This window comes from Aedes albopictus, chromosome 2 (genome assembly GCF_035046485.1).
Source record: "Aedes albopictus strain Foshan chromosome 2, AalbF5, whole genome shotgun sequence".
Lineage (NCBI taxonomy): Eukaryota > Metazoa > Arthropoda > Insecta > Diptera > Culicidae > Aedes > Aedes albopictus.
In genome coordinates, this window is record NC_085137.1 from 310,483,576 (window position 1) to 310,510,898 (window position 27,323).

At 40.4% G+C, this 27,323-nt stretch overlaps 1 protein-coding gene across 1 annotated transcript in view; it reads right to left on the minus strand.

Moving 5' to 3' along the window:
• Positions 1 to 22,869, minus strand: part of LOC109422497 (four and a half LIM domains protein 2) — an 866,140-nt gene extending 843,271 nt beyond the window's left edge. The window contains exon 1 of the mRNA XM_062852254.1: positions 22,358 to 22,869. Coding sequence (XP_062708238.1) covers positions 22,358 to 22,453 — 96 coding nt within the window. The 5' untranslated portion in view covers positions 22,454 to 22,869. The remainder of the gene's footprint in view (positions 1 to 22,357) is intronic.
• Between the last annotated feature and the right edge of the window lie 4,454 nt (positions 22,870 to 27,323).

Genomic DNA, 27,323 nt, shown 5'->3' on the forward strand with positions numbered 1-27,323 from the left:
AAAATTGACCCCGGAACCGGTTCCCCGGAACATCCGTAAAACGGGTTCCAAGGCACGTAGTGACCGGGATGAACTTCTAGACATTTTTTTCTATCATTCTAGTGCACTTAGGTCTGAAAACTGAACGGCTCTCATATCGAAAATTAACTTTTTCCAAAATGGCCAAATCGAATGACCCAGTTTGATTCCGGAATAACTCCGGAACCAGGTGGCCATTCCAACAATCCCTAGCAAATCCTTAAAATAGAAGGATATCCGCTCATTGTGTCAAAATTTGGTCGAAAAATATTGAAAAACAAAAAAGTTATAACGAAAAGAGTATTTTTTCGCACACTCGTTAGGGGTTGGTAACGGAAGGGTTAAACTAAATATTCTGTGTTACACACTATCATCTTCATTTTGTAAAAAAGGGCTATAATCAGTTTTGATTAATAATACATTACATTTCAATCGGTGCCGTAATCGCTTGTTTTCGAATAGAATGGATATGGGAGCGTGAGATTACTGAATGATGGCACACATACCCTACCACACGTCACTTTTCAAATTCCTTCTGGAGTTTCTACGGAGGATCTTTCATGGAATCTATCAGAAATCGAAATTCGTTAGGAAAATCATTCTGCGTTTTAATCAAGACATCCTCTTAAAATTCACCTAAGAGCTGCTTTTGAGATTCACCGAGATTTTCCTTCCGATATTCCTACAGCAGTTCCTCTCATTCTTAACAAACTCCTACGGGAATTCATTCAAGATTATTTTCTGAATTCCTTCAGAAAGTCTTTCTGATATTTCTCCAGGAATATCTTCTGAGGTTCACTCAGTATTTCTTTCTGAGATTCCTTCAGTTTGTTTTCTAGGACTTCATCAGAAACTCAAAGTCTGGCATCACTGTTAACTGATAAACATCTTTAGCAAGAAGAGGATTTTTTTTCCAACAAATACGACCGACAAAAAAAAACTGTACAGCATCAGAGATAAGCCCTCAACAAGATCAAACTTCCAAACGATATTGTTCTTGGGGTATTTATCCAAACACAAGAAAGAACCTTCGGTGAGAAAAGGTTCAAAAAGTAAAAAGTAAAAAAAGGGAAAACGATGAATTCAAAAATAAATAATTTTAATTTTGCTGATGTAAATGAGTTCAACATAAATATTAATTCTGATTTTTTTTAGCATAAAACCTATATGAATATCATACAACAAAATGTACGTGGATTGAATGATTTCTCTAGGTTTGATGAATTTCTTTTATTTATTAATGAATTGAAAGCAAAGATCGTTATAATTGTTGTGTCTGAAACGAGGATTTAAAGAAAATGAATTGTATTATAATATTCCCGATTTTAGAAGGGTAAATTCCAGTAGGGTTAATAGGAGAGGTGGTGGGTTAATGGTTTTTATAAGTGATGCGTATGAGTTTGAAACCGTTAAAACGGATAACGGAGAATTAAGCTTTCAGTTTATTAAAATCCGCATTAAGCTACCAAAATCTGATAGTTTATATATTTGTGCTGTTTACCGCCCTCCATCTTCGGAAATGACTGAATTCAAACAATTTATTGAGTCTGTGATGGAAAGTTATATGCAATCTCCTGCTGTTATACTTGGTGACATAAATATTGCAGTTAATAAATCTAACTCGATTGTTTCAGAGTACACAAATCTTCTTTCTTCAAGTTTTTTTGAGGTCACTAACACATTTTCTACTAGACCTGCAAGTGAGAATATCCTCGATCACGTGATATGCAATGTGGATAAGTTTGTAACCGTCACAAATAGCACAATTTTTAACGATATAAGTGATCATATACCAATTTTAACTAGACTTGAATTAAATACCAAGGTAAAGCGTATTAAATTAATGAAAAACATTCTGAATAAGCATTCCTTTCACTCTAACTTTTCGCAGTTTTTGAGCAGCATTCCAGATGATTTAAACCCGAACAGTACTCTTCTGGCAATTATCGATAATTATAACGAGCTACGAACCAAGCATACTAGATCATTAGAAATCGGAGTGAAAGTTAAAGATAAAGCATGTCCATGGATCAGTTTCGATGTTTGGAAACTTATGCAGATAAAAAACAAACTACTAAGAAAACATAAACAAAGGCCCAACGATAATCAAACATTAGAGCTAATAAAGCATATCAATAAAAAATTGCATGCTGCAAAACAGTTAGCCAAAACAAATTTTTACAAATCTGTCTTCAGTGATGGGAACACTAAAAAAATGTGGAAAAATATCAATATTCTACTTGGGAAACAAGTTAACCGTTCTCAAAACTTTCCTATTAAAATAGGTGGTCAAATCCTATCTGATCCTTTGAGTATAGCGTCGCAGTTCAATAACTACTTCAGCAAGTAGTTTGAACAGTAGCAGAAATTTCAATAAATATAGAACTATACACCCAGTCGAACAATCCTTGTTCCTTGAACCGGTGTCAGAGGCAAAAATCAACACACTTAGAAAAAATCATGTAAACTTCCGTCACTCTGGATGCACATATTTTTTTTAAAAAAGAGTGTGAATAATATCATAAAAGAATTATCACCCAACAAAAGTCCAGGTCCCGATAAAATATCTGCTCAAGACGTGCAAAAAAATAGAGATTTATTTTCCAATATTCTAACCAGAATTTTCAATAAATGCATATCAGATGGAGAATTCCAAAATTGTTTAAAAACAACTAGAATCATTCCAATTTTTAAAGGAAATAATGGACCAATTTCTACGATTTCTATTTTCAGCAAAATTTTTAAAAAGGTACCTGCTAAACGAATGATGTCTTTTGTGAAACGAAACAGCATTCTATACAACAATCAATTTGGATTTAGGGAAGGTTCGAGTACAGAAACTGCTTGCATAGAGTCAGTTGATGATATTCTTAGTGCTTTTGATTCGAAGAAGATAGTTGGTGGGCTGTTTATCGATTTACGCAAAGCTTTTGATACGATAGATCACGAAATCTTAAAATTAAAGCTGAATTCATTAGGTATTAGAGGCGTTGCAGGTCATCTGATCAGTAGCTATTTGAATGGTAGGTCACAATTTGTTGAAATATTTGGAAACCGTAGTTCGCTCAAGCCTTTTTCAATAGGAGTGCCACAGGGTAGTAGCTTAGGTCCTTTATTGTTTTTACTTTATTTAAATGATATGGGTAAGCTTCCTTTGAAAGGAAAATTGAGATTATTTGCTGATGATGCGGCTAGTTTTAATATCGGAGAACATATTTCTAATATTCAAGTTGCAAACGGATTTATCGATACTTAATGATTACTTTACTCAAAACATGTTATCGCTGAATGCAGCTTAAACCAAAACAATCGTTTTCAGATTCCTGAGAAACCGTGTAAGCACTAATTCAAACGTAACTCTATGTGAAGTTCCTGTAGAACAAGTTAGTGAGTACAAGTATTAAGGTTTGATTTTAGATGAAACACTATCTTGGCGCCCGCATATTAACGATCTAGTCAAAAAATTATCCCCAATATGCGGTTTGATTCGCAAGTTATCGTACTTTATTCCTCCAAAAATTTTACTCAACATTTACTTCTCCCACGTACATTCTAAGCTGCAATATTTAATAAGCATTTGGGGTGCTGCACCAAAAACTGCCCTTCAAAAACTTAAATTTGTGCAAAACAAATCACTAAGAGCCGCCTTTAAATTACCCTATACCTTCCCAAAACTGCAACTTTTTAAAGAAGTAGCCAAAAACATTCTACCCATCCAAGCTTTACATGAGTATAAAAGAATGATCTACATCTTCAAAAATACAACACTAGAGAAAACACATTCTAATCACCAAATTCTAAGACAAAGTCATGCTCATAACACGAGAGGATCAAATAACTTTCAGTTGTACAGAATCAGAACTGAATATGGAAGGAAGCGGTTGACACATGATGGAATTATCACGTACAATAATTTACCAACAGAAATACGGAATTCAACAACTTTAATCATGTTTACAAACAAGCTCAAAAATCATTTTAATGGTAGTTTACTGCGATATTTTTAATGAACTGAAATGTTTGTATTAAACCTAATTAATAGTTTTTTTTTTGCGCTGAAGATGAAATAATATGCCATGAATAGATTAGTAATGATGCCTAATAGTATATAGAACCAATAGCCAGCCCTTCAAAGAACTACGGTTCATAAGGTAGCTAGTAGGATTTTTGTCATTGTTAAACTATATTGATGAAATAAAAAAAAAAAAACTCTTTCTGGGATTCATCAAAGAGTTACTTCTAATATTTTTGCAGCAGGAACTGCTTCTGGAACTTTAATTTTAAATACTTTCAAGCGATTTTGCTAGATTTTATCTTTATTTGTCTTGGGAATTCCTCCAGAATTTCTTACTGCGTTTCTTTAAAGAGTTTTTTTTTTTGGGAATTCTCAAATAGTTTATTCTAGGAATACTAGAAATTTAAAAAAATCCAGGAATACGCATTTGGATGAAGGTATCCTAACAAAATAAGCTAATGATATGAAAAATGGCTCGTTTATTCGGGGTGATTATCGAGTCTGACATATTCCACCAATCATTGAAATATTATTGTTAGCTACTTGTTTCACACTTGAACAATAAATAAGATATTGTTTCATAAGATATGGAAATTATGCGTGAGAGAATGTTTAATCACGCACCATATATTTAGGGGAGACTGAGGAGACTTGATCCCTGGGGAGACTTGTTCCCCCCATATTTGCTCGGAATCAAAAACATTTTTCTTCCAGCACAATTTTTTCAAAACTACTCCTGGACAAATGACTATGTTTTGGCTACAAGTGATTTCGATTGTATATTGCATTATTTTTTAACGGCTAATGGTTTGTTTTCAGTTCTTCAGAAATCTTTTAGGCGATTCCGAAAAATCTCAATAACTTTGTGAAAATTGAACCAAATCGTGTAAAAATTTCACAGCACATAGTTTAAATGAAATACTTTCAAACTTATTTATCCAAATAAGGCTGTTGTTTACATATTTTAATTAATTTAGATTAGTATACACAACAGAGACATGGGAGACTTGATCCCTCGAGGATTACACACACATTATACATGTGAAAAATAAAATTCTATTCGGAAGCTTCTATTTACTTGGAATTCAACGATAAAATATCTATTCAACGATAAAATGTGTCAGATAATTATAACTTTAGTACAAACCAAGAAAAGGGGGATCAAGTCTCCCCATTTTGAAAATACGGCATATCCTTAAAAATTTAAAGAAATCTTACAATTTCAAACACTCCATATTCATCGAAAATACAAGAAAACTCGAAAAGAAAATGAATAGGAAGACTCTGGAATTATTTTCCCTTTCAATAAACAATGTGCTCAAAGGGGGATCAAGTGTCACCCATTTTTGAAAAATACATCATAATACATGCCTCCATAAAAACACAGTTTTGAAAACTTTAACAATAATTTAAAGACCTTCTGTTGTGTATTAACTTGCAATAGATGTTTACCTTCCATTTTGAACGGAAATCGGATCTAGTTTTGTGTTTTTTCTTAAAGTTTCAGGTAAATTAAGAAAAAGGGATCAAGTCTCCCCAGTCTCCCCTACTTACAGCTAAATAAAAGTGTGTCGTAAGTTACTGTGGCGCATTTTAGTTATGATTTGTGGTATTCCTATGGCAGTTTCTATGGCAATGACATCGAAATTCCTTTACATTTGCTTTGCAGATTGCTAATGGAATGTCTTCTACAGTTTTTGTTAAATTTGTTCTGCAATTCTTTTGCAAACTTTTTAAAGGCCGATTCTCAAGCAATTCTTTTGAGTGTTCTTTAAGAATTCTTTCGGAGATTTTTGTGTGAAATCTTGCGGAAATATCTGCAGAAATTTCTGCGGTAACTCATTTGGAAGCTAAATTGGTATTTTTAGGAATTTGTTCGAACAATTCCTATGGAAATAATTTGACAATTCCTTCATGATTCCCTTTGATAATTTTCATAGGAATTCGGCTTTTTTTTGAAGTATTTCTTCGGTAACTCATTCAGAAATTTGTTTGGAAACTACTTTGGCAATTTTATGGAAACTCATTTGGCGTTGTGAATTTCCCTGGCTGCTTTTTAAACATTTCTTCGGCAATTTCTTTAAAAAATGCGTTGGAAATAGATTCAGGCATTCCAAATTTAAAATTCTTATATCTACATACATACATTTATTTGTTCGACATCACATTTAAGACAAGACATAATCAACAATAGTACGCAATAATACTCGGTTGGTTGTGGTGTGGCTGCCGCTCTCCATCCTCGGTCGCTCGCCAGGTCACGCTTCACCTGGTCCGCCCATCGTGCTCTCTGCGCTCCACGCCTTCTTGTGCCAATCGGATCAGTTGCAAACACCAGCTTTGCAGGGTTGTTGTCCGGCATTCTTGCAACATGCCCTGTCCACCGTATCCTTCCGGCTTTGGCCACCTTCGGGATGCTGAGTTCGCCGTAAAGTGCAGCGAGCTCGTGGTTCATCCTTCTCCGCCACACACCGTTCTCCTGCACACCGCCGAAGATCATCCTTAGCACGCGTCGCTTGAAAACTCCGAGTGCTTGCAGGTCCTCCTCAAGCATGGTCCTTGTCTCGTGCCCGTAGAGGACCACCGGTCTTATTAGCGTTTTGTACATGGTGCATTTGGTGCGTGGGTGAATCTTTTTTGACCGCAGATTCTTCTGGAGCCCATAGTAGGCCCGACTGCCGCCGATGATGCGCCTCCGAATTTCACGGCTCACGTTGTTGTCACCCGACAGTAAGGATCCGAGGTAGACGAATTCCTCCACCGCCTCGAAAGTATCCCCGTCTATCGTAACACTACTTTGTTTTTAAGGCATTCACCACCAGTCTGAATTTTACTGCTTCGCGTCTCGGACGCGTGTACAGCTCTGCCACCGTTCCAAATGTTCTGGCAATAATGTCCATGTCGCTCACAAAGCACACAAATTGACTAGATTTTGTGAAAATCGTTCCCCGGCTGTTAAGCCCGGCTCGTCGCATCACACCTTCCAGAGCGATGTTGAAGAGAAGGCATGAGAGTCCATCACCTTGTCACGGTCCTCAGCGAGATTCGAATGAACTGGATAGTTCACCCGAAACCCTTACGCAGCTTTGCACACCGTCCATCGTTGCTTTACCCAGTCTAGTCAGCTTCCCAGGAAAGCCGTTTTCATCCATGATTCTCCATAGCTCTGCGCGGTCGATACTGTCATATGCCCCGCATTGAAGTCGATGAAAAGGTGATGCGTTGGGACCTGGTATTCACGGCATTTCTGGAGGGTGTGCCTTACGGTGAATATCTGGTCCGTTGTCGACCGGCCGTCGATGAAGTCAGCTTGATAACTTCCCACGAACTCATTCGTTTTAAGTGACAGACGACGGAATATGATCTGGAATAGCACTTTGTAGGTAGCATTCAAAATAATGATCGCCCTGAAGTTCTCACATTCCAAATGGTCGCCTTTTTTTTGTGAATGAGGCACAGGAGTGAATGGGGCGGAGGAGTGGAAGGAAGGGGTAATCCTTCCACTCCTCCGGTAGCTCTTCGGTTTCCCAGATCCTGGCTATCAGCCGATGCAGACAGGTGGCCATCTTTTCTGATGAATTCAGCTGCGATACCATCCTTACCAGCTGCTATGTTGGTTTTAGGCTGGTGAATGGCATCCTTAACTTCCCTCAGCGTGGGAGTAGGTTCATTTCTGTCCTCCGCTGCACTGGCGTCGTCGTTTCCTCCGTTGCCGTGGTCTCCCGTGCCTACGTTCTCCACGCAATTCAGGTGCTGATCGAAGGACTGCTTCCACCTTTCGATCACCTCACGTCCGTCCATCAACAGGCCTCCGAGAGAGTGAAAGCAGACGTTACAGGTAACCAAGTTTCCAATCATAGTCCATATTTCATTTTGTTTATCCTTCAATTAACTTAAGAGCTGTCTCTTTTGTCCACTAGGGCACTGCGTGAGCGATTCCAATTGGAAGCTGTACTTAAATACACTTCGTACACCGCCTTAATGTATTCTATTCTGATTTTACTATATCGAACTGCACAGCAAAAAGTAATGAAATTTCAATGGTATGTAAAACATCACGCATTTAAAAGTACATCACTTGAATCGAAAAGGTCATTTAAATTTAAACATAAATCCATGCACATAATAAGAGCATCGATATACATTGAATTTTCAATTAAAATAACTGTAAATTTCAATATTATTTGCGAACTACCAGCGCTCTGATGTTGGAAAGAGTATGGCCGTCGCGTTGAATCTGGGTGCTTCTGAAGAGCTGCTCCGAAAGTTTTTTTTCCCTAATTTTTCAGTCGTGTGGAGCGTTGCGAATGGCGGAACAAGAATTATCAAGGTCTTTAACAGGTAAGAAATTCATATTCCATCCATTCGGCAATGTAACAAATGAAATATAATTCGCAAAGTTGATACTTTTCAGACGCGCGCTCACTTTCGGTAATCACCAGCTGAAACACCATCAGCAGCACCAAGACACCCTGCAACGAGAACCGAAATTTTGTTGCTGGATGCGGGAAGTGCTACATCATAGAAAACAAATGTGTACCTGATAGTTTGATACCGAAAAGTACAATTATTATAATGAAATAAAACGTGACAACCTTTAATTAGTTTTAATTGCTGCTTCCGACTACTCGGCGGGATATGTAAATCATGAAAACAAATCAAATGAAACAAAGCACACCAACGGAGAACCGCGCCATGTAATGCTCACTTAAATTTCAACGACGTTTAAAATTACACGTCGGTTCATGTTTTCAATAAATGTAAATTTCAAATGTGATTTATTTTTGTGTTCATTTTCATGCTCCAAATATGTGCATGAAAATAAACTTAAAATTACATTTTTATTTTAACTGTGTGGTTGTTGTTGCACTGCTTTCACTCTCTACCCTATCATGGCAGAATGATGAGCACGAGGATGTTGATGTGTGGCTGTTGGTTGTTCTTTTTTCCAGTCCGATTGGGGGTCCATTATGAGTTGCCGTTCGGCGATGTCCATGTATCCGGGTCCGTTTGAGCCATGGGCTCAGAAAAGGGTCAGTGTCGTGTCAGCTGCTCTCAGGGGGAAAGAGCAACTGACGAAAGTGCCGGGGCTGAGATCGAACCCATGGTCATCTGCTTATGAAGCAAACGTGTGACCAATTGCGCCACGGGCTCCGGCATCCTTATTTCATTGTTGGGTCGGTTTCTGAGAGTATCGTTCGCATATTCTTTTTCTTACTTAATTTTTCGTGGCTTCGACAGGCTACCTTGCGCTGCCTGCATCGCGCTGAATGGGCTGCCCCCTTAGGTATTACCTGACGCAATACAGTATTTTGCACTCAGCCGGAGGCGAAGGAATTCGTCTTCCTCGATTTCTTGCTGACTATGGGCTCCAGCAAAAACCGCGGCCAAGAAAGATTCATCCCGCATCAAATGTGACACGTACGAAATGCTAATAATATCGGTGGTCCTCTTTTGACATGTGACTTGGACCATGCTCGAGAAGAATTTGCAAGCACTTGAAGCTTTTGAACTACGACGGTTAGACAAGAATTTTCATGAATCAAGAGAAAAAGCAAAAATGTTTGTTGCCTCCACGATATGTGATTGCTTAAACATACCGCTAATGTCAACAGCGAAATGGATTGCACACCATATCTAGAACAACACCTCTGCACATGGAAATGAAGAGAGTAGTATAAACCGATACAAATTATGTAGATAGAGATAGGTATGCAAGAGGTGCACCGCCGTGCTGCAGCCGGAGTCAATTTGAGTTGCACTTCCCCCTTTAAGTGCAACCCATCCGCAATAGCCATGGCCACTTACTTAGAGCTACGTGCTTATATTTACACTCGTGTCTCGATTCTGAAGCCACCTCTCACTTACGATGATGACACATACGGTCAGTCCAGGTCTATGACGACGATGACGACGGCATGCCGGACCATAAGTACGTTAGGTAGGTATTGTTGACTTGGTGCAATGGATCATAGTCGCCGGTCCACACCCTTTACCACTTGGGGCGTTTGAATGCAGCAGCGTGACACTTTAGGAAAACCCCTCTAGGTGGAATGCGGGGCAAGGGACGGGAAGGTCGGCTACCGCACACACAACAAACTGATGGTAACAGATCGGAATCAACGCGTTTAATTGTTCACGGTCGGAGGCGATGCTGTCATCCACCGTCGTGTCGGCCGTCGTAGAAGCTGCCTCATCCGATTGTGGTTAAGATTAGTAATGCGATGAGTGGCGATTAAATTTCACTGACGATGAGCATCGGGCTGGAATTTTGTTTTCGTTATGTGTGCACTGGGGAGTGTGATTTGAAGGTCGTGTATGAACTTTTTGCAGGGTTCTGACGTGACTCAGTATTCGTTGACGAGAGTCATACAAGTGATAAATAACATATAAATCATTGGGAAACATCATTTGATACTTAAATTTGATACAGGAAATTGAAGGAGGTTCACAGGAGAATTGTTTAATCTGAAAATAAGCTATTTAACCCTTTTAGGCGTCAAATTTTTTCAAGCACATAGGGTCTTGTGCAATTTGGGCAGGTGTACCTATTTTTGGCACTTGCCGTTATAACTAAGCCAACTTCATACCAATTGATTTGAGTTTTTGTATAGGGTTAGATACTCTGCATATCTCACCGTATGTATGTATGTATGTACTCTGCATATCTCACCGTGTGTCAAAAACTAACTTATTAGGTATAACATTGACTTGTAATTGAGGCATGTGCCCAAAATAGTTACATCTGCCCAAATGGCAAAAGACAGTTTTGTTAACGAATTTATACATTTACATAAATGTTCATACATGAAAATGGCAAAAGATGGTGAAAGATCATTTTTCCGGATGTGCTAGGTCATCCAAACTGTCATGTAATGAATTTCTACGGGTGTAATAGTAGGTGATGGAACCTCATACCTGCTGGTCAACATTGCCCTGGGAGGTGTTATGCGACGAGCCAGGCTCAACACGATTTTCACGAAATCCAGCCAATTTGTCTGTTTTGCGTATAGCAAGGATATTATTGCTTGAATATTTGGAACGGTGGCAGAACTATAACGTGAAACAGCAAAGTTCGGGCTGATAGTGAACGGGTTAAAAAAAAAGGTTGGAGGAACCAAAAACTACAAGGTAAACTTAGCCAGCCAGTGTTGTTACGATAGACCGGGACACTTTCGAGGTGATGGTGGACTTTGTATACTTTGGATCCTCATTAACGGCAGACATGAACGTTAGCAGTGAAATACGAAGCACATAATCAGTGGAAGTCGGGCCTACTATGGGCTCTACAAGAACCTGCGCGGTCGCAACAGATTTACCCCGCACGAAATGCATCAAGACGCTGATAAGACCGATGGTTCTTTACGGGCATGAGACCTGGATTATGCTTGAGCTGGACATGTAAATTCTCGAAGTGTTCGAACGTCGGTTGCTAAGTACCATATTTCGAACCGGTCCAGGACGATGCAAAGTGGCGGGCCGCCACGCCATACACAGGTCGGACAAAATCTCAAATGTAAACCGAAAAGGCTAAAAATCACATTTTATAATGGTTTTAGTGCCCTAAATCTATTTCTGATATGGGACTTTTCATATATATGGATTTTAGTATATTTGGGTGGTTCAAAATTTTGAAATCTTTTGATTATGGGAAGCATGTAAAAGCTAATCAATAATAAGCAATGACAGTCTATTTATTGCACCCATAAACAAATAGAAACGCTCCATAGAAAATCAAAAAGCGCACCATAAAGAAAGAACAAATGTTCCATGAAAATGTGCAATATTACCCATAAATAATTGAAAATCTTCCATACTTTATAAAAAATGTATCGGTGAAACATAAAATTTTCTCAATGAAAGTGAATTTTGCACTAATAAATAATACTGAAATGCTCCATAAATTAAATCGCTCCATGAAAAATTGAAAATCCTCCATAGATAGCATATTCTCATAATTTAATTCGACAGGGCTGAATTGCTTTACATTGCACTGCTTTAGTGGTGCAAATGTTTAAGGACAAACGTCTTGAAATCCCGGTTCAACAGTGCATCAAAACTTCAAACGCACAAATCTCAAGAAGCAAGCTTCAAACAACAGTGCATTTTATTATTCTGTTCTTGCTCACTTGTAATAAGCTTAAAATAAGAAGTTCAGGTGCGCTGGTTTTGTTTACAAAGAGATTTGTGGCCTCAAAATCGTGAGTAGGTCCCAAAGTCGGCCATTGTGGCGGCCATATTGGGATTCTAACAAGTCTGTCCTTAAAGTTATGGAGAATTTTCATTTTTTTTAACAAATTGTATTTTATGTGGTGCAGTTTGATAATACTTATGAAACATTTGTCTATTTTCTATGGAGCAGTATTCAATTTTCTATGGGTACAATTTTATTTTTTTATTGAGCATTTGCATTTTTCTATGGAGCATTTGTATTTTATCATGGAGCATTTCAGTAATATTAATTGGTGCAAAATTTCATTTGTAATGAGAAAATTTTATGTTTTACCGGTACATTTTTTATAAAGTATGGAACGTTTTCAATTGTTTATGGGTAACATTGCACATTTTCATGGAGCATATGTTCATTCTTTATGGAGCGCTTTTCGATTTTGTATGGAGCATTTGCAATTTTTTATGGTTGCAATAACTTTTTGCCATAAGCTATCACGATGTGTTTTTGTACGTAGATTTTTATTAACCCGTAAACACCCGGTATGATCTTCTTTTGGCAGAAATGTAATATCTTCTTTGTTTTAAAATATTTTACTGAGTTTTTTTATATTAAAGGAGAGTAGTTTTGCTAAGAAATGCATGGTACCTCCCCGTTTTGCTTCTTTTGCTGGTAGCCGAAAATACGTGGCTTTTTTTAATTTTTATAAATCCTATATGTTTTTGCTCAAATTTCAACGTTTTGCTAATCATCAATAGTTTTCACTGATCCTTGACATGCAATCTATTACTTCCAATCATAGTTTGTCTAAGTTCTGATCCCAGAGCTATTCTTAGGCCTCCAAAGAGTATCGTGTTGTTCCTTGCTGTGCATACATCACTCCTGATGGGTTGAGTAAATATAGCAGCATAATCGATCGCGTTCGCCATTGTCTTGCGCGGAAAAGAAATCAATATTTAGATGCGCGGTGTTTAGTTTTTTGTTGTTTCTTGTTGTGAATGCATATGGTTTGGATCATTGAATTGTCCTTTGTCCTTTGAAAAGCTTCTGCTCCCTAATGGGGTGGAGACGCGCGACAGGGTTCCTTTTATTAGACATATTTTCGTATAGAAAAATGGTCAGTTGTGCGCGAAAGTTAGTGTTTATTGATCCATTCTCAGATCACATCACCAAATACAGGTGACTCCTAGACCTGACAATGTTCCCTACCCTACTAACAAAAATTCCTTCCCAAGACAATCGTGGAGACACTGGGATTTCCGGTCTCTATAACAACGGTTGTCTTACTAACATCCCCTTCCCTCCTCGATGACCGTAAGGACGTGGCCAGCGCCGTTATTGACATTACTTGTGAGTTCTAGAACTGTGCACATTGAGAATAGTAAGCTAGTCCCAAGCCCTATTCATTGGTTTCTTGTGCAATTTCGATTGCTCTGGTCAATCACGGAGTAGCAACTACGAATTGTGCCGTGTGCGGTCATCTATGCTCATGCGCATGCTCATGCTCAGAGCTATTCTAAGGCCTCCAAAGTACTTCAAAGTTTGTGTCACAAATCTAGCATTCTAAACCAATTTTATCCAAACTACTCTGGAATTCATTTTCTTAAGATCTGCAACATCTACCATCGTTTGTGTTCACTATTTAGAAGAAATTTATTCACATTGACGCCCATTAGACCTCACAATGCTACGAGCAACTCAATATTGTGGTAGTTGGACATTCCGTGAAATACGAATGGCCTCCAATACACTTTGAAGTTTGGGTAACGATATCTACATACTGCATTATGCTTTAATTGAAAAAAAAATATATTCGTGGAATGTAGTTTATGCTGCCAGTGAAGCCTCAGTACACAACTATAATGCTTTTAGTACATTCATGGGATATTCCAGGCTTTCCAAACTATTCTGGAAATAAGACCTTCAAGGTCTACAGGCTCTACTCTTGTTTCTCTTCACTTTATCGGCATAATTCTTTCAAGATTGTGTCTGTTGCATCTCATTATATTACGAGTATCTCTTTGTTTTGCTATTTGAGTGCCCACTGGCATACAAATGGTCCCAAAGTATTCTGAATTTAGCAACTTTCACTTGGTGATCTAGGTCATCTAGGTAAAAAAAAAACTATTCTGGAATTAATTCCTTCGAGCCCTACAAGCTCTACTCTTGTATCTCTTTACATTATCGATGTAATTGTTCCACGATTATTTATGTTGTATCTCATAATATTTTGAGTATCTCTTTGTGTTATTTGTGTAACCATTGGCATTCCAAAGATCTTTATGGTATTTTAAAATTGAAGTAGTTGAGGGGTTGTTGATCTAGTTGAGGGGCTATTGGCTGTGAAAACGTATATGGTATGGTTTTCGGCCTTTGCAATCAGAAGACCAGCTGAAACGTTATTTTTCACTCTGATCCGACGATTCGGGTCCTTATTAATCCTTTTTCTGAGGTTTAGAATAGGCTATTGATTTTGACTTTTGAAGTGTTGGAAATAACACATGAGTTCCTCCAGGCGTTCCTGTTAAATTCCTTTAGGAGTCCCTTAGTAATTCCATGATTCCACGGGAGTTTCCCGAGGATTCCTAGGGAGCTACGTAAGGATTTCTCCAGAAGTTCTCTGAAAACTCCTCCAGGTAATTTTCCCAAGCGTTCTTCTAGAAATTTCTCCTGGGATTCCTCCAGGAAGTTTTCCAGTGATTCCTCTAGGAATTTTCCCAGGAATTCTTCCGGCGATTTCTCTAGAAATTCTTCCATGGATTCCTTCATGGGTTCCTCCTGAAATTCATCCAGGAATTCCTCCAGAGCTCCTTCAGGTATTCAATCAGGATTTCCCCCCACAACTAATCCAGTAATTTCTTCAGGAAATCCTCTAGGGATTGTTTCACAAATTTCTCCAAGGTTTCCTCCAGAGTTTCCTGCAGGAATTTTTCCAGGGTTTTGTTTTCCTCATCTCTAGAGCCTTTTTTGCCACTGCGTCCATTATTGAGGAATATTGTGGTATGACCCATATTTAATTTGGTGCTAGTCGAGTCGAGTTGACTGTATTAACGAGATTTTTAACCCTAGGCTAGTTCATCTCGGGACCCACGCTTTACTTCCCTTCCGAAGGAAGAACCCACATTTTTGTGAGTATGTCGGGAATGGGATTCGATCCCAGGTCCAAGGCATGGTAGTCTTGTGTTCTAACCACCACACCAGGTCCGCTTCAAATACGACAATGCTAGTCAAATACCCTGTCACAATTGAGCTTTGATGGACAATGGTTGATGTGACACCTGATCTACGCAGCACTAAGCACAACTCGTTTTATAAAGTGTATTACCCTGCTGGGATTACTTGTCCAAATTTCCAAACCCTTTACCAAATACCGCCAATCTGTAATGGTACAGCACTCCGCAGTTCCAGGGATTACTCCAGGAATTCCCCCAGGAAATTTCACCGGGTAATTTCTGCAGAAATTCCTCCAGGAATACCTCCTGGACTTTTCCCAGAAATTGCTGCTAATTTATCTTGGAATTCAGCAAGTGATTCCTTCAGAAATTCCTCCTTATGGTTGTTCATACCCAAAAACACCAATAATATTGTCACATTATGCAAATCTTCCTAAGTTATACAACGAGCTCATGAGGAAAACTCATTAAAAAAAACAATAAACACTAGTAAAATATCACACAAAACCTCAAATTAAAAAAAATACAAGACTCAATGTTTGATCAAATTACTTGAAAATGTGGGGTTTTTTTGAATGCTAGAAAAACATTAGAAAAATACAATATTGAAGTTGATTTTTGAGGTTTTGTTTCGACGATGGATGAGCTGGAAAAAGCTGGAAGGATACGATGGACAGGACATGTTGTGAGAATAACGGACAACCACCTTACAGAACTAATGTTCGCAAGAGATCCGAACGGTACAAGAAGACTGTGCAGGTTCAATCTCCACGTGCTGGGTGCATTGCGGAGCGCACCAAAGACGTCTACCGCGTCCGACAGTCTACCGAAGAAAGAGGCAGAATCATGGCCAACCTTGATCTAGTCGGCACCGAGCTGACAGTTAGGCGTTACTAGGGGTGTGTTGTGAACTACCCGTTAGCATACTGAGGGGCAAGACTACGCACACGCTAAAGCCACACTACTGAGGGAGCATTCGATACCGCACAAAGACCTGGTGGGCAGCGTGCAAAAAGATCTGGCGAGCGTCAGGCATGACCGAGGTAGAAGTTTGACAGGTTTATTGGAGATCATAGAATATTTACAGAGACAATGAAGTGCTTCCGAGATATTCAGAATCATCCATACTATCCAGCAATCTAGAACATGGGATGTATTTGAAATATTGTGGATCAAAGAAATCAGGACATTCACAATGGATAGAATATCAAACAAACCAAGTCATAAATCACTGGTAACGACGAAGTTGTTGGAGAATTTGTTTACCTCGGAACACTTATGACAATGACGTTTCCCGTGAAGTGAAGAGGCGTATCGCACCTAGGCTGAAAGCAAATGTCGGAAGAAAGAATAGCGAAAACAATATTCAGCAAGGAACCAGGTAGAGGTCGGCTACTTCGAGGGCGGCTGTGAACGCGCTGGCTGCCCGCGGTTGAAGAAGATTTGCAATCCCTAAACATTCGGAGCAACTGGTGGAACATTGCCCAAGACCGACGAAGATGGTGCTCTAGTATACGCTCGGCGTTGGAGTAAAACTACTTTGTAACCAACAAGGTATCAAGGTAGGTAGATACCACATCGCATTGGAGGACGATCTGCGGACATTACGCAGAGTGCGGAACTGGAGACACACAGCCATGCACCGAGAGAAATGGAGACGGCTACTATGTACAACAGAGGCCACCCTAGCCTTAGTCTGATTGGTAAGATAAATAAGCAGCATCCGTAACGCAAAAATCGACATTTTTCGACCCCCTCACCCCTCCGTAACGCTTTTTTTGCATGGAAACCCGAAATTTTTTTGTATGGAACGCTCGGCTATACTTCCCCCCTCCCCCTAGAGCGTTACGTAATTTGTGGACGACCACATCGCTGTCATTTTCCCATCTATAGTCCATTATTACCGTTAGCGGCGGGTACTCGGTATAGGTCCGGCGGGTACTCGGTATAGGTCCGCTATGGTGGCGATATCGTCCCCCACTCATAAACTGCCAGTTATTCGCATCGCCTACACAGCTTGCTCCTGTCACAGCATTTGCAGTTCCATGACTTGTGTCCCGGTTTCAGACACCTGAAGCAAACATGCGGCACATCCAGCTTCACGGGCTCTGCTGCTGCCGTAGTTGCCATGAATTTATCATGGTGCTGTTTGACCACCTAAAACAACACCCATATTTCCTTGACACCTAGGCCTGAGAGGTCGTAGAACTTTCTACATCTTTTTTTTTTTTTTTAAACCAAATAGTTTATTTATTGGCTCGATCGTTTAACTAAAAACTTTACAGAGCCGACATCTTGTCGAATAATTACAAAAAATATTCAAAAGAGTGCATATCAATAAAATTGCATTCGGGCACACTTCTTCCTTGGTCGCGGAACGGAACCGGAGCTTGAACCACCACCAGAAGCTGCGAATTGTGCCCGTCGCTGTGCCACCCTAGCGTTTGCCGATGTTTCCTGACTTTCGTTGACCTCGTCTTTCGATGTGTTTTCGTCTCCTTTCCGATTCATCTCATTTCTGTCTTCGCTCGACTCTTCCGCATCACACATTTCCGTTGTTTGCTCGATGATGTCATCCTCCAGCACTTCGATAATTTCCACCGGCAATTCCTCCTCTTGTTCCGTCGGCAAAAGCTCTTGTCCAGAGACCACCGCAGCGTATGTAGTGGGTTGTGAGATCCGTTGCTTCTTCTTCTCCTTTTTTTCTTTTCCGCGTAGGGATTGGTTTGACGGTGGGGACAGGAGTCCCTTCGATGTCCAACCTCTCTGCACGAAAAACACGTGTCCTGTAATCCGTCGTAATAAAGCCGTCCTTCACGACCACCGAAATTGATCATCGGAGGGATGTCCTTCTCGACGGTCATATAAATACCCCGCACCCCAGTACACAAATGGGGCAGGCCAAGCTCCGCAGGAAATTTTTCACGTATAATTTGTTCCACCCGTCCATATTCTCCGAGCGCTAGCGATATAGTTTCATCTTTCAGCTCCGGTGGCAGATCAAACAAACGAATGTATCGTATATTGCTGCCCGCCACTGTCATCCGCACCTCCACAGTTCTTCCGCTAGTGTAGTGAAACTTCTTTGCCTCCGTGTTTTTCTTCAGCGCCTCCGTCATAGCCTCCAGTGAGATGAATTTTACGCTAATAGAACGATCACGTGATGTTCGATATGCCGTTTCCATTGACAGAAGATCTGTGTCCAATGTCTTAAGAAAATCCGCGATCTCCGACCATGTGGGACGTGGACTGCCCAATGGGAATCGCAACTGAACTGTGTTCTCGATAATTTCATCCATTCCGCAGTTGGATTGCATTGCGAATATCACAATTATCTCCGCCGCCGGCGTACGACAAATGTGTAAGCGAACGAAGAACAATGCAACTGATGTCGGTATACCGTTACCTAAACAGCACACGCTGATGGTATCAAACTAGTCAAGAGCACATTTGCCACCGTCTGAATGCGACGAAAGCAGAAGCGAAACTGTTTCTACATCTTTCTTAGGTGTCTAACTAAGGGGCCGTCCATATACCACGTGGACAGCTTGGAGGGGGGAGGGGGTTAGCGAAAAGTCCACGCTTGTTCACGGAGAGGGGGGTGGGGGTTCGTCAAATGTCCACGTGGACAACATTAACATATAAATTAGGAAACAAGAATCAACAAACGAAACAAATTATGTCGCATTATTGATGAGATTCTCTTCAACAGTTCTTTTATACATTTTATTTTATTATACCAAAAAATTATGGTACTAATTCGCAGACTAATTTGTTTTAAATTATCAGAATTTCTAATTACTTAGTTTTCTTCATCGAGGAATATACTAGAGATTTAAAATGGAGTGTAAGACCGTGCAAACGTTGGTGTTTCAGTCAGAAAATTATCTTTGAAATTCTGTATGAATTTTTCTAAGTTTCATATCAATTTTTTAAGCTACTTCAAAGTTTTAAAATACATGTAGGGATTTGCAGGGTTATCTCAAAAACTTTTTTTTGTAGGTTCCTTTAAAATTTAAGATGTTTTTAATGGATATTGAAGTCTAAGCCTCACCAATACAATTTAGTTGCTGTAAATTTTGTTTTTTTTGTAAGAATCTAAGAAATATAATCTTATCTCAACAAAAATCTAAGATTTAAAATTACCTTATCTCAACGAAACAATCAGACAATCATAGATTGAATAAATATTCTAAAAAAACACCGTCTTCAACCAGAGGCTGTATAGACTAAACATTGATCAATCACTAACATTAGGCGATAGACATTACACGAAAAATACCCAATGAAGAATTTCCGTTTGACGAACATTTTTCACCAACTGGAGTAAGAACCGAACCCACACTCTCACAAACATTAAGCTGAATTAAAAACAATGTTGAAAACTTGTAGGTACCTACTTTGTGCTACTTTTTTGTATTCTATGTAAAGCTATAGAATGTTTGTATTTAATAAAGTTTTCAATTATATTTAAGAAATGATTTACGAAAAAAAAATGTAAAAAAAACTTTTCAAAATCACTTTTTCTATTTTTTTAGAAATGTGAAAAAAAAACTTTTTTTCTGATGTCCACGTGGACAATCGGGGAGGGGGGTAGGGGTCAATGAAAAATCCACGCTTGTCCATGGGAAGGGGGGAGGGGAAAAAAACATGATTTTTTTTGTCCACGTGGTATATGGACGGCCCCTAACCATAACCATCCTTTCATATTCCTCAGCAGTCGCAAGGACGAGGCCAGGACAACTCTCGACTGTTGGAGGATTGTGTCAGTCTTGTCGAGATGTCAGAGATAAGTCTCGATTCTTTGTGTTATTGTATCCGACGGGAAGAAGGCAATCCTCGTAACTGTGGTCTAGGGCTGTACTACCTACGACATTTGTGCAACTTGCTTAATGCTTATGTTTACTTTTCCAGTATTAACCAGGTAAATGATTAAATCATGACAATTTCTCATACGCTTTTTCGCCAAGGAAAGCACCCCATTCAGCCCTATCCAATTTCCAACTCCAGATGTCTATTAAGTGGGCCAAGTTCTTGGACATATTCTGAGTAAATATCTAATCAACGTTTCCTCCCCATCCCCGCTGATCGTAAGGACCTGGCCAGGTGTCGAGAGTTCGTTAAATGAAAGGTTTGCCAAGTCCCATGCAACTTTTCTGGCGCATTAAGGACAAACGTCTTGAAATCCCGCTTCAACAGTGCATCAGAACTTCAAACGCACAAATCTCAAGAAGCAAGCTTCAAACAACAGTGCATTAGATTATTCTCTTCTTGCTCACCTGTAATAAGCTCAAAATAAAATGATCAGGTGCGCTGGTTTTGTTTACGAAGAGATTTGTGCGCTCGAAATCGTGAGTAGGTGACAAAGTCGGCCATTGTGACGGCCATTTTGGGATTCTAACAAGTCTGTCCTTAAACGTCCCTATCGACAGCCACCCCAGGATGTGTAAGGTCGGCTATGCTATGCTATGTGCTGTTTGACCACTATAGTTTACTTATGTACGAAGTGTCTACAAAGCCTCCTTGATATCCTTGCTGATGTTCGACTTCGAGGACGCAAAGTAAATTATGGAGTCAAGCTGCTGCGCAGCCACCTCTATGAAATTAAACCCCTCTCTGTTCTTGTTTATAACTCTCATCAACCACGCTCCATCTATGACCACTCCCGACATATTTGCCTAGAAAAAATAGGGTTCCCTATGCTGGAACTTCGCGCACATCTGGCTTCTCCTGTCTCCGATATCTTTAGAGGAGACCTAGATAACCCGCTTCTTGCAAAGGACTTAACCTCACCATTATCAATACTAACTATATTTGATTTGTTGTTTTTCATGCTTATTTTGGAATCCCACGAGTAGCACTAAAAAAAAGCTTCACCACGCCATAAATAAATAAAAAATAAACTACTGTGAGGGTTACCCAGGTGCTCCATAGGCTCCGTTAACGATCGAGCACCCCCTCGATGTTGGTGTGACATTCTCGGACACGGTCACTCAATACTTTGAATAGGGGTTATCAGGGCCCATATAGCCGAGGCGGTAAACGCACGGGTATTCAGCATGACCATGCTGAGGGTGACGGGTTCGATTCCCGGTCGGTCCAGGATCTTTTCGTAAAGGAAATTTCCTTGACTTCCTTGGGCATAGAGTATCTTCGTGCCTGCCACACGATATACACATGCAAAAATGGTCATTGGCAGAGGAAGCTCTCAGTTAATAACTGTGGAAGTGCTCATAGAACACTAAGCTGAGAAGCAGGCTTTGTCCCATTGAGGACGTTACGCCAAGAAGAGGAGAAGAGGAGGAGTTATCAGAAGGCAGGCTTCAGAGGTACGATATCCTTCATTTGGATTATTTGTGCTTTTGCATAAATGAATGGAAGTTACCCTGCTTGGTGAACTCTTACTACCGGAACAGGTGATCCGTATTTCCAAGCCGTCAGCTACACAGAAAACTTAAATCACTTGATTTTTTTTTATCTTTCAATTGTTTTTCATAAAACATAATGTATGATTACTTTTTGTTACTTTTATATCACCAAAAAAGAACATTACCAAATGAGCACAAACGTAATCTATGAGCTCCTAGAGACAGAACTCGGAAGCACACATTTCTGATGCCATATTTAGTCAGCCGCAATCAACGATGGAACATTATCACTACCGTTTCCGCCATGTAAAAACAAAAACGCGAACAAGAACAACCCATCGTGCCCCCGTCAATTCGCTGCCAATCAATCAAGGAACCTAATTATCGAACAGTGTTCTCGTTCCGAACTGAGTCAAACATCGACGTTGATTGTAAGCGCGCGCACCCAAAATAATAACGTGGTCCCCGATGCGAGCATATATGCTACGGCCGTTCTAATTGACTTTTACTCAATCGGCTTGTTGTTATTCGCAGACTGTTACTGAAAGATAAAAATTGATAACGCAGACAACAGCTGCCGTCCAATCCTATCTCTATCAACAATGACACGTACCTTATCGGTGAATTGCTCCTTGGGAGTTCGGGTGATGGTCAGCGCGCCGGCCAGCGATTTGGCCAGGTCATCGCCGCTGTGGGATAACGTCAGCATGGCTCTGCGTAATTCCTCAATTTTCGTAACGTATTTTGATAAACCGAAGCTAGACAAGCACTCTCTACAGATACACGAGATGAAGGCACTTTTGTTTACACTTTGATTGTGGGGGAGCAAACGACACGCTTTTGAACTCAGGTAAACCACCAACGACGACGTGTGGTTGAACGATTCACTCTCTTTTCTGCTTTTGCTTGAAATGATAACACTTCACAAATAAGCCTGCTCTCTTTTCTTTGGACGTTGCACTCTACCACACCGATTGCAGTTGCACTTTTTGCCACCGAAGAAACAGGATTTTCACAACCGCGCCAACCACTTCCGAAATTCAGCAAACTGCGCGAGCCGCACTGGATCGCAACCGAAATTCAAATAAAAACATCTGTACCACCATTCGGAGAAATGTCAAAACCAAAACTTGCGGCGGGGTGCTCTCCGGGCAACCAGAAAGGTACACGAACACTTGCGCGGAAAAGCCGGTCCACAAGCGTATGGGATGGAGACCAATTGTGGATTGGATACGCGCCTTGAATACCGCACTCGGACGGACGCGAACGAATGCTTTACCTACTATACTCAAATACACTCTTTCAAATCGACGACTCTACCACGCCGGAGTCGCACTGAGACAGTAGTAGGAGGCAAACATGTGTGCCATGTGGCAGTAGCAGCGAAGCGCTCTCAGTTTGAATAATAGATATCGCCTGCCGGCAACCGCGACCGCGACCCAGAGCGTAATGTTATCGTCCTCGCGTTTAAGCACCGGGAATGCAGTTTGACGCGTGTAGCACAGCAGAACACCAAATGCACTCCAGACGACCGATATATGCCCCCGAATTACTATCGCATAACAACACGCAAATCGCAAACTTATATGCGCGATACGAAACAACTATATACGCGTAATATGACGACGATAACGACGACGAGCGATGAAGCCACAAAACCCCAGCAACTACCTGACCGGATCAGAATTCAACCTAGACTGACTCGACAGCCCAAAGCCGCCCAATCCCGAAGCCCGGCGCAAGCCCAAGAAGATCAGCCACCAGCAGCCACAGCCGCAATAACAAGTTGATCTTCTTATTCTGGTTTTGTTTTGTTGATAAACCTCTCTTCTCCCTGTCCGTGTGTACCACGTTGCTTCTTGTAGGTATGACTACGCTGGCTGTTGGCTGCGCCCCATCTTACGATGCCTACGACAAGAACAACCCACTCCTCCGCTGTGCTGCGCTGGCTGTAGGCTCTTCTAGTTCGAGGGCTCTGCACTGCTGCGATGGTGTTGCATAGCCTGCGCAGCAGTGGTTGCCAAATCTTGTGTGCTCAAGAACATATCCGTTTAAAACAGTAATAAAATATAATTGAGCATAAGAGTTTAGATAACTGTAAAAAGCCGGTAAGTGCTTTACATCGAAGATCTTTCTACTCTACATGGTTGGTTTGGGAGGTGCTAAGGGAAGAAATCAGTTTTTTGGGAATCCCAGAGCTTATGGAGTTCGCCTCATTGGGGTGAGGGCGAATATCTCAGACGTATTCTAAGATAACGTCATACTTACTTTGGAAAAGTTGTAGTTCTAGAACTAATTCTACTATACAATATCAACAAATGATCAGTTAGCTGGAGATTTGGTCGATAGAAGAGCTATACAGAAAGTAATTGCTATGTATACACTCGTCATTAAAAGTACTCATAAGCTACCACAAACGATAGCTCAAGATCTAGGTTATTTGCAGCAATGGTGTTTTCAGAAATGTTGTGGAGAAGGGTAAGAACGATCTAAAGCAAAGCAAAGCAAAGATAACCGTACACATCGCACAGTTGCTACTCCGTGATTGACCAGAACAGTCGAAGTTGCACAGAGAACGTCCTTACGGTCATCGGGAAAGGCAAGGAATGTTAGTTCAACAACCGTTGTTACTAGAAACCGTGGAATCCACAGCATCCCCACAGTTTTTCTCGGGAAGGAGTATTTGTTAGTAAGGCAGGGTAAGGTGTGGATCTTGGAATCACCTTTGGTTGGTGATATAATTCACTAGTTTTTATAAAAAATACACGTCATGGTCTTCATCACGATTATGATTAATTTGTTCGCGATGACCACCCCACACAATAGTAAGGGTAATACACGTATATGTCAACGAACGTTCAATATTAACCCGTAGGCTACGAAGCTTACAACCAAATTTCAATCCGCTGCCAAAGACGCAAACATCAATATTTTTCAATTAAATTTTGAGGTTCACTTCATTCTTCCCCTTCTCTCTGCGGGGCTCCGACGACGGGACGCCAAGCAGTCAGTAGTGTGCGGTAGTTCGGCAGCAGCAAAGTTTCGCGCGCTCGCTATGCGAGATTTTTGCGATTTTCTTTCCCCTTCTCTCTGCGGGGCTCCGACGACGGGACGCCAAGCAGTCAGTAGTGTGCGGTAGTTCGGCAGCAGCAAAGTTTCGCGCGCTCGCTTTGCTAGATTTTTGCGAGAGTGAGTTTTTGGAGGCAAAGTGTACAGGCCGCGTTTTCATTCGGTCGTCGTCGTCGTCTATTTGACTGCTCATCTTCGTACGGGGCGATTTATGATACGATAAATGCAACAAACAACATTTTTGCGATTTTAGTCAACAGACATTGAAATGTTCGTCACGTCAAGTGTCGGCCCAAGTTCCAAAGCCACGTTGGTTCAAATCACTTTATTTTCTCTTTCGTTAATTTTCGCACTTCGAAAACTATCTGAATGGTTCGTCATCTTCGATGTCGGCATGTGTTTTGTTTTAGTCCAAATGAAAATAAGTGGTTTGATATTAATAGGGTTGCATGAATCACTCCACTTACCAAAGTGAACTCATATCATGCGCCATTTCCCCTCCTCACTAACAAAAAGTCCTTCCCATGACAGACGTGGAGACGCAGAGGTGATCTCGGTCTTTAGTAAGCAACGCACGTCATAATAACATTCCTTTCCTTCCTCGATGACCGTAAGGACGTGGCCGGCGCCGTTATTGACCTAATAAAGTTTGGAATTCTCGAAGATGCACATTGAGGACGGTAAGCTACTCCCAAGCTCCGTCTGTTGGTTCCTTGTGCAACTTCGATTGTTCTGGTCAATCACGGAGTAGCAACTACGAATAGTACGGTCATCTATGCTCATGCTCATGCTAAATTTTGAGGTTCACTTCATTATTAGTTGTAGTTTCAATTATGCAGGGAGCCTCAAAAATTGGAGCTACGAGGACAGTTTTATTCCGGTGGACGTCTGGCTCAAGAGGGGTACAAATTACATAACCTTCCTTTTAGCAAGGCTCTATTACACACTAAGATCAGCTCGGTATTTTTCCCATCTTTTTACTGAGTTCTCAACAGCAGATCTAACTCGGTACGCTCGGTTGTTTCTTTTACGGATATTCTGTAAATGAGATACTGAGCTCAGCTAATAAACTGTCAAAAGCTACTGATGCACGGTAAATATCGTTACTGGTGAACGGTAAATACGATTACCGAGTGTACCGAGATAAATCTGCTGTTGAAAACTCAGTAAAAAGATGGAAAAAATACTGAATTCGGTGAAAAAATTACTGAGCTGGAACATCTGAATCTTAGTGTGTAGTTGAAATTCAAATGACTTCATCTGAAAGGTGGTTAATTCTAGGTATTATTGTATATTACGTCAGGCCAGGGGGTTAAGTGGTGTACAACTGTTTCAAGGCCTTCAAAACATTTTCAAGTTTGAGTCTATTATTTGGGGGTCGACCCAGTAAAACCTTAATCATGCTAACTCCCAATTAGTAAGCGTTCCACCAGCTACCACCTTGAGCTGTCCTTGCTTGTTTGGACTGTCGGGTCTCCCCTGAACTGTTTTTTGGACTCATGCAACCTGGAGAAGGAGCACCCAAGCAACACCTGCAACATCATCCTAAATGTGGCTTTCTATGCTTTGGTCTAAATGAGTTGCACTGAAAGTACACGCAACTTCTATCTTCTCAATTAGGTTGCATTTAAACTCCGAATTTCGTGAAGTTTCGGCTTTGTTCCAGAGAAATCACCAAATACTTCGTATTTGACATCGATTCGTGGAGGCGGAGCTTACATATTCCTAACAAGTGATAAAACAGTCAGCTTGCATTAAATGTGCTATGTTACAGTCATGCAACATCCAACTCTGGTTTGTTTGTTCAGATTATGTTCCAAATGTGTTGCGAAAAATAGTTCTCTAACTTGTGACAAAGAAGGTGCAATGAAGTAACAAGTAACTTCAGTAAATTTTATGGTGTGTTGAGCAGCAATTCTCTCACAGAGCGTTTGGTATAGTATGTAAGGTGAGTAGTTATTACTCCTGGTGTCCATGGTTCGAGTCTGGACAAACTATTTTTTCCGTTTTTATCATTCCCTCTCATTCAAGTTGCATAACAACTTAGAATCTGTGCTTTTTGGGTTTCAAAGAAGAAGCAATTGTGTACTAGGCCGTCCCTTATTTTGCAAAAATTGGAAATGTTTTAAGTTCGTTAGTGGAAAATGATCGTTTTAGCTAAGAAATGATCGTGTCAAAATTTGAAGTTCTTTTTTTTTTTTTATCTGTATTAACGAGATTTTTAGCCCTAGGCTAGTTCATCTCGGGACCCACGCTTTGCTTCCCTTCCGAAGGAAGAACTCACAATTTGCGAGTATGTCGGGAGTGGGATTCGATCCCAGGTCCTCGGCGTGATAGTCAAGTGTTCTAACCATCACACCAGGTCCGCTCCACAAAATTTGAAGTTCATATCTCAAGGCTAAGTAATCCCTCATGGGGCCTAAAGTTTTCAAAAATGGTATGGGACCAAAAAAACATTAATTTTTTTCGACGAAAAAATACGCTATCCTACTAAAACCGGTGACCCTAAA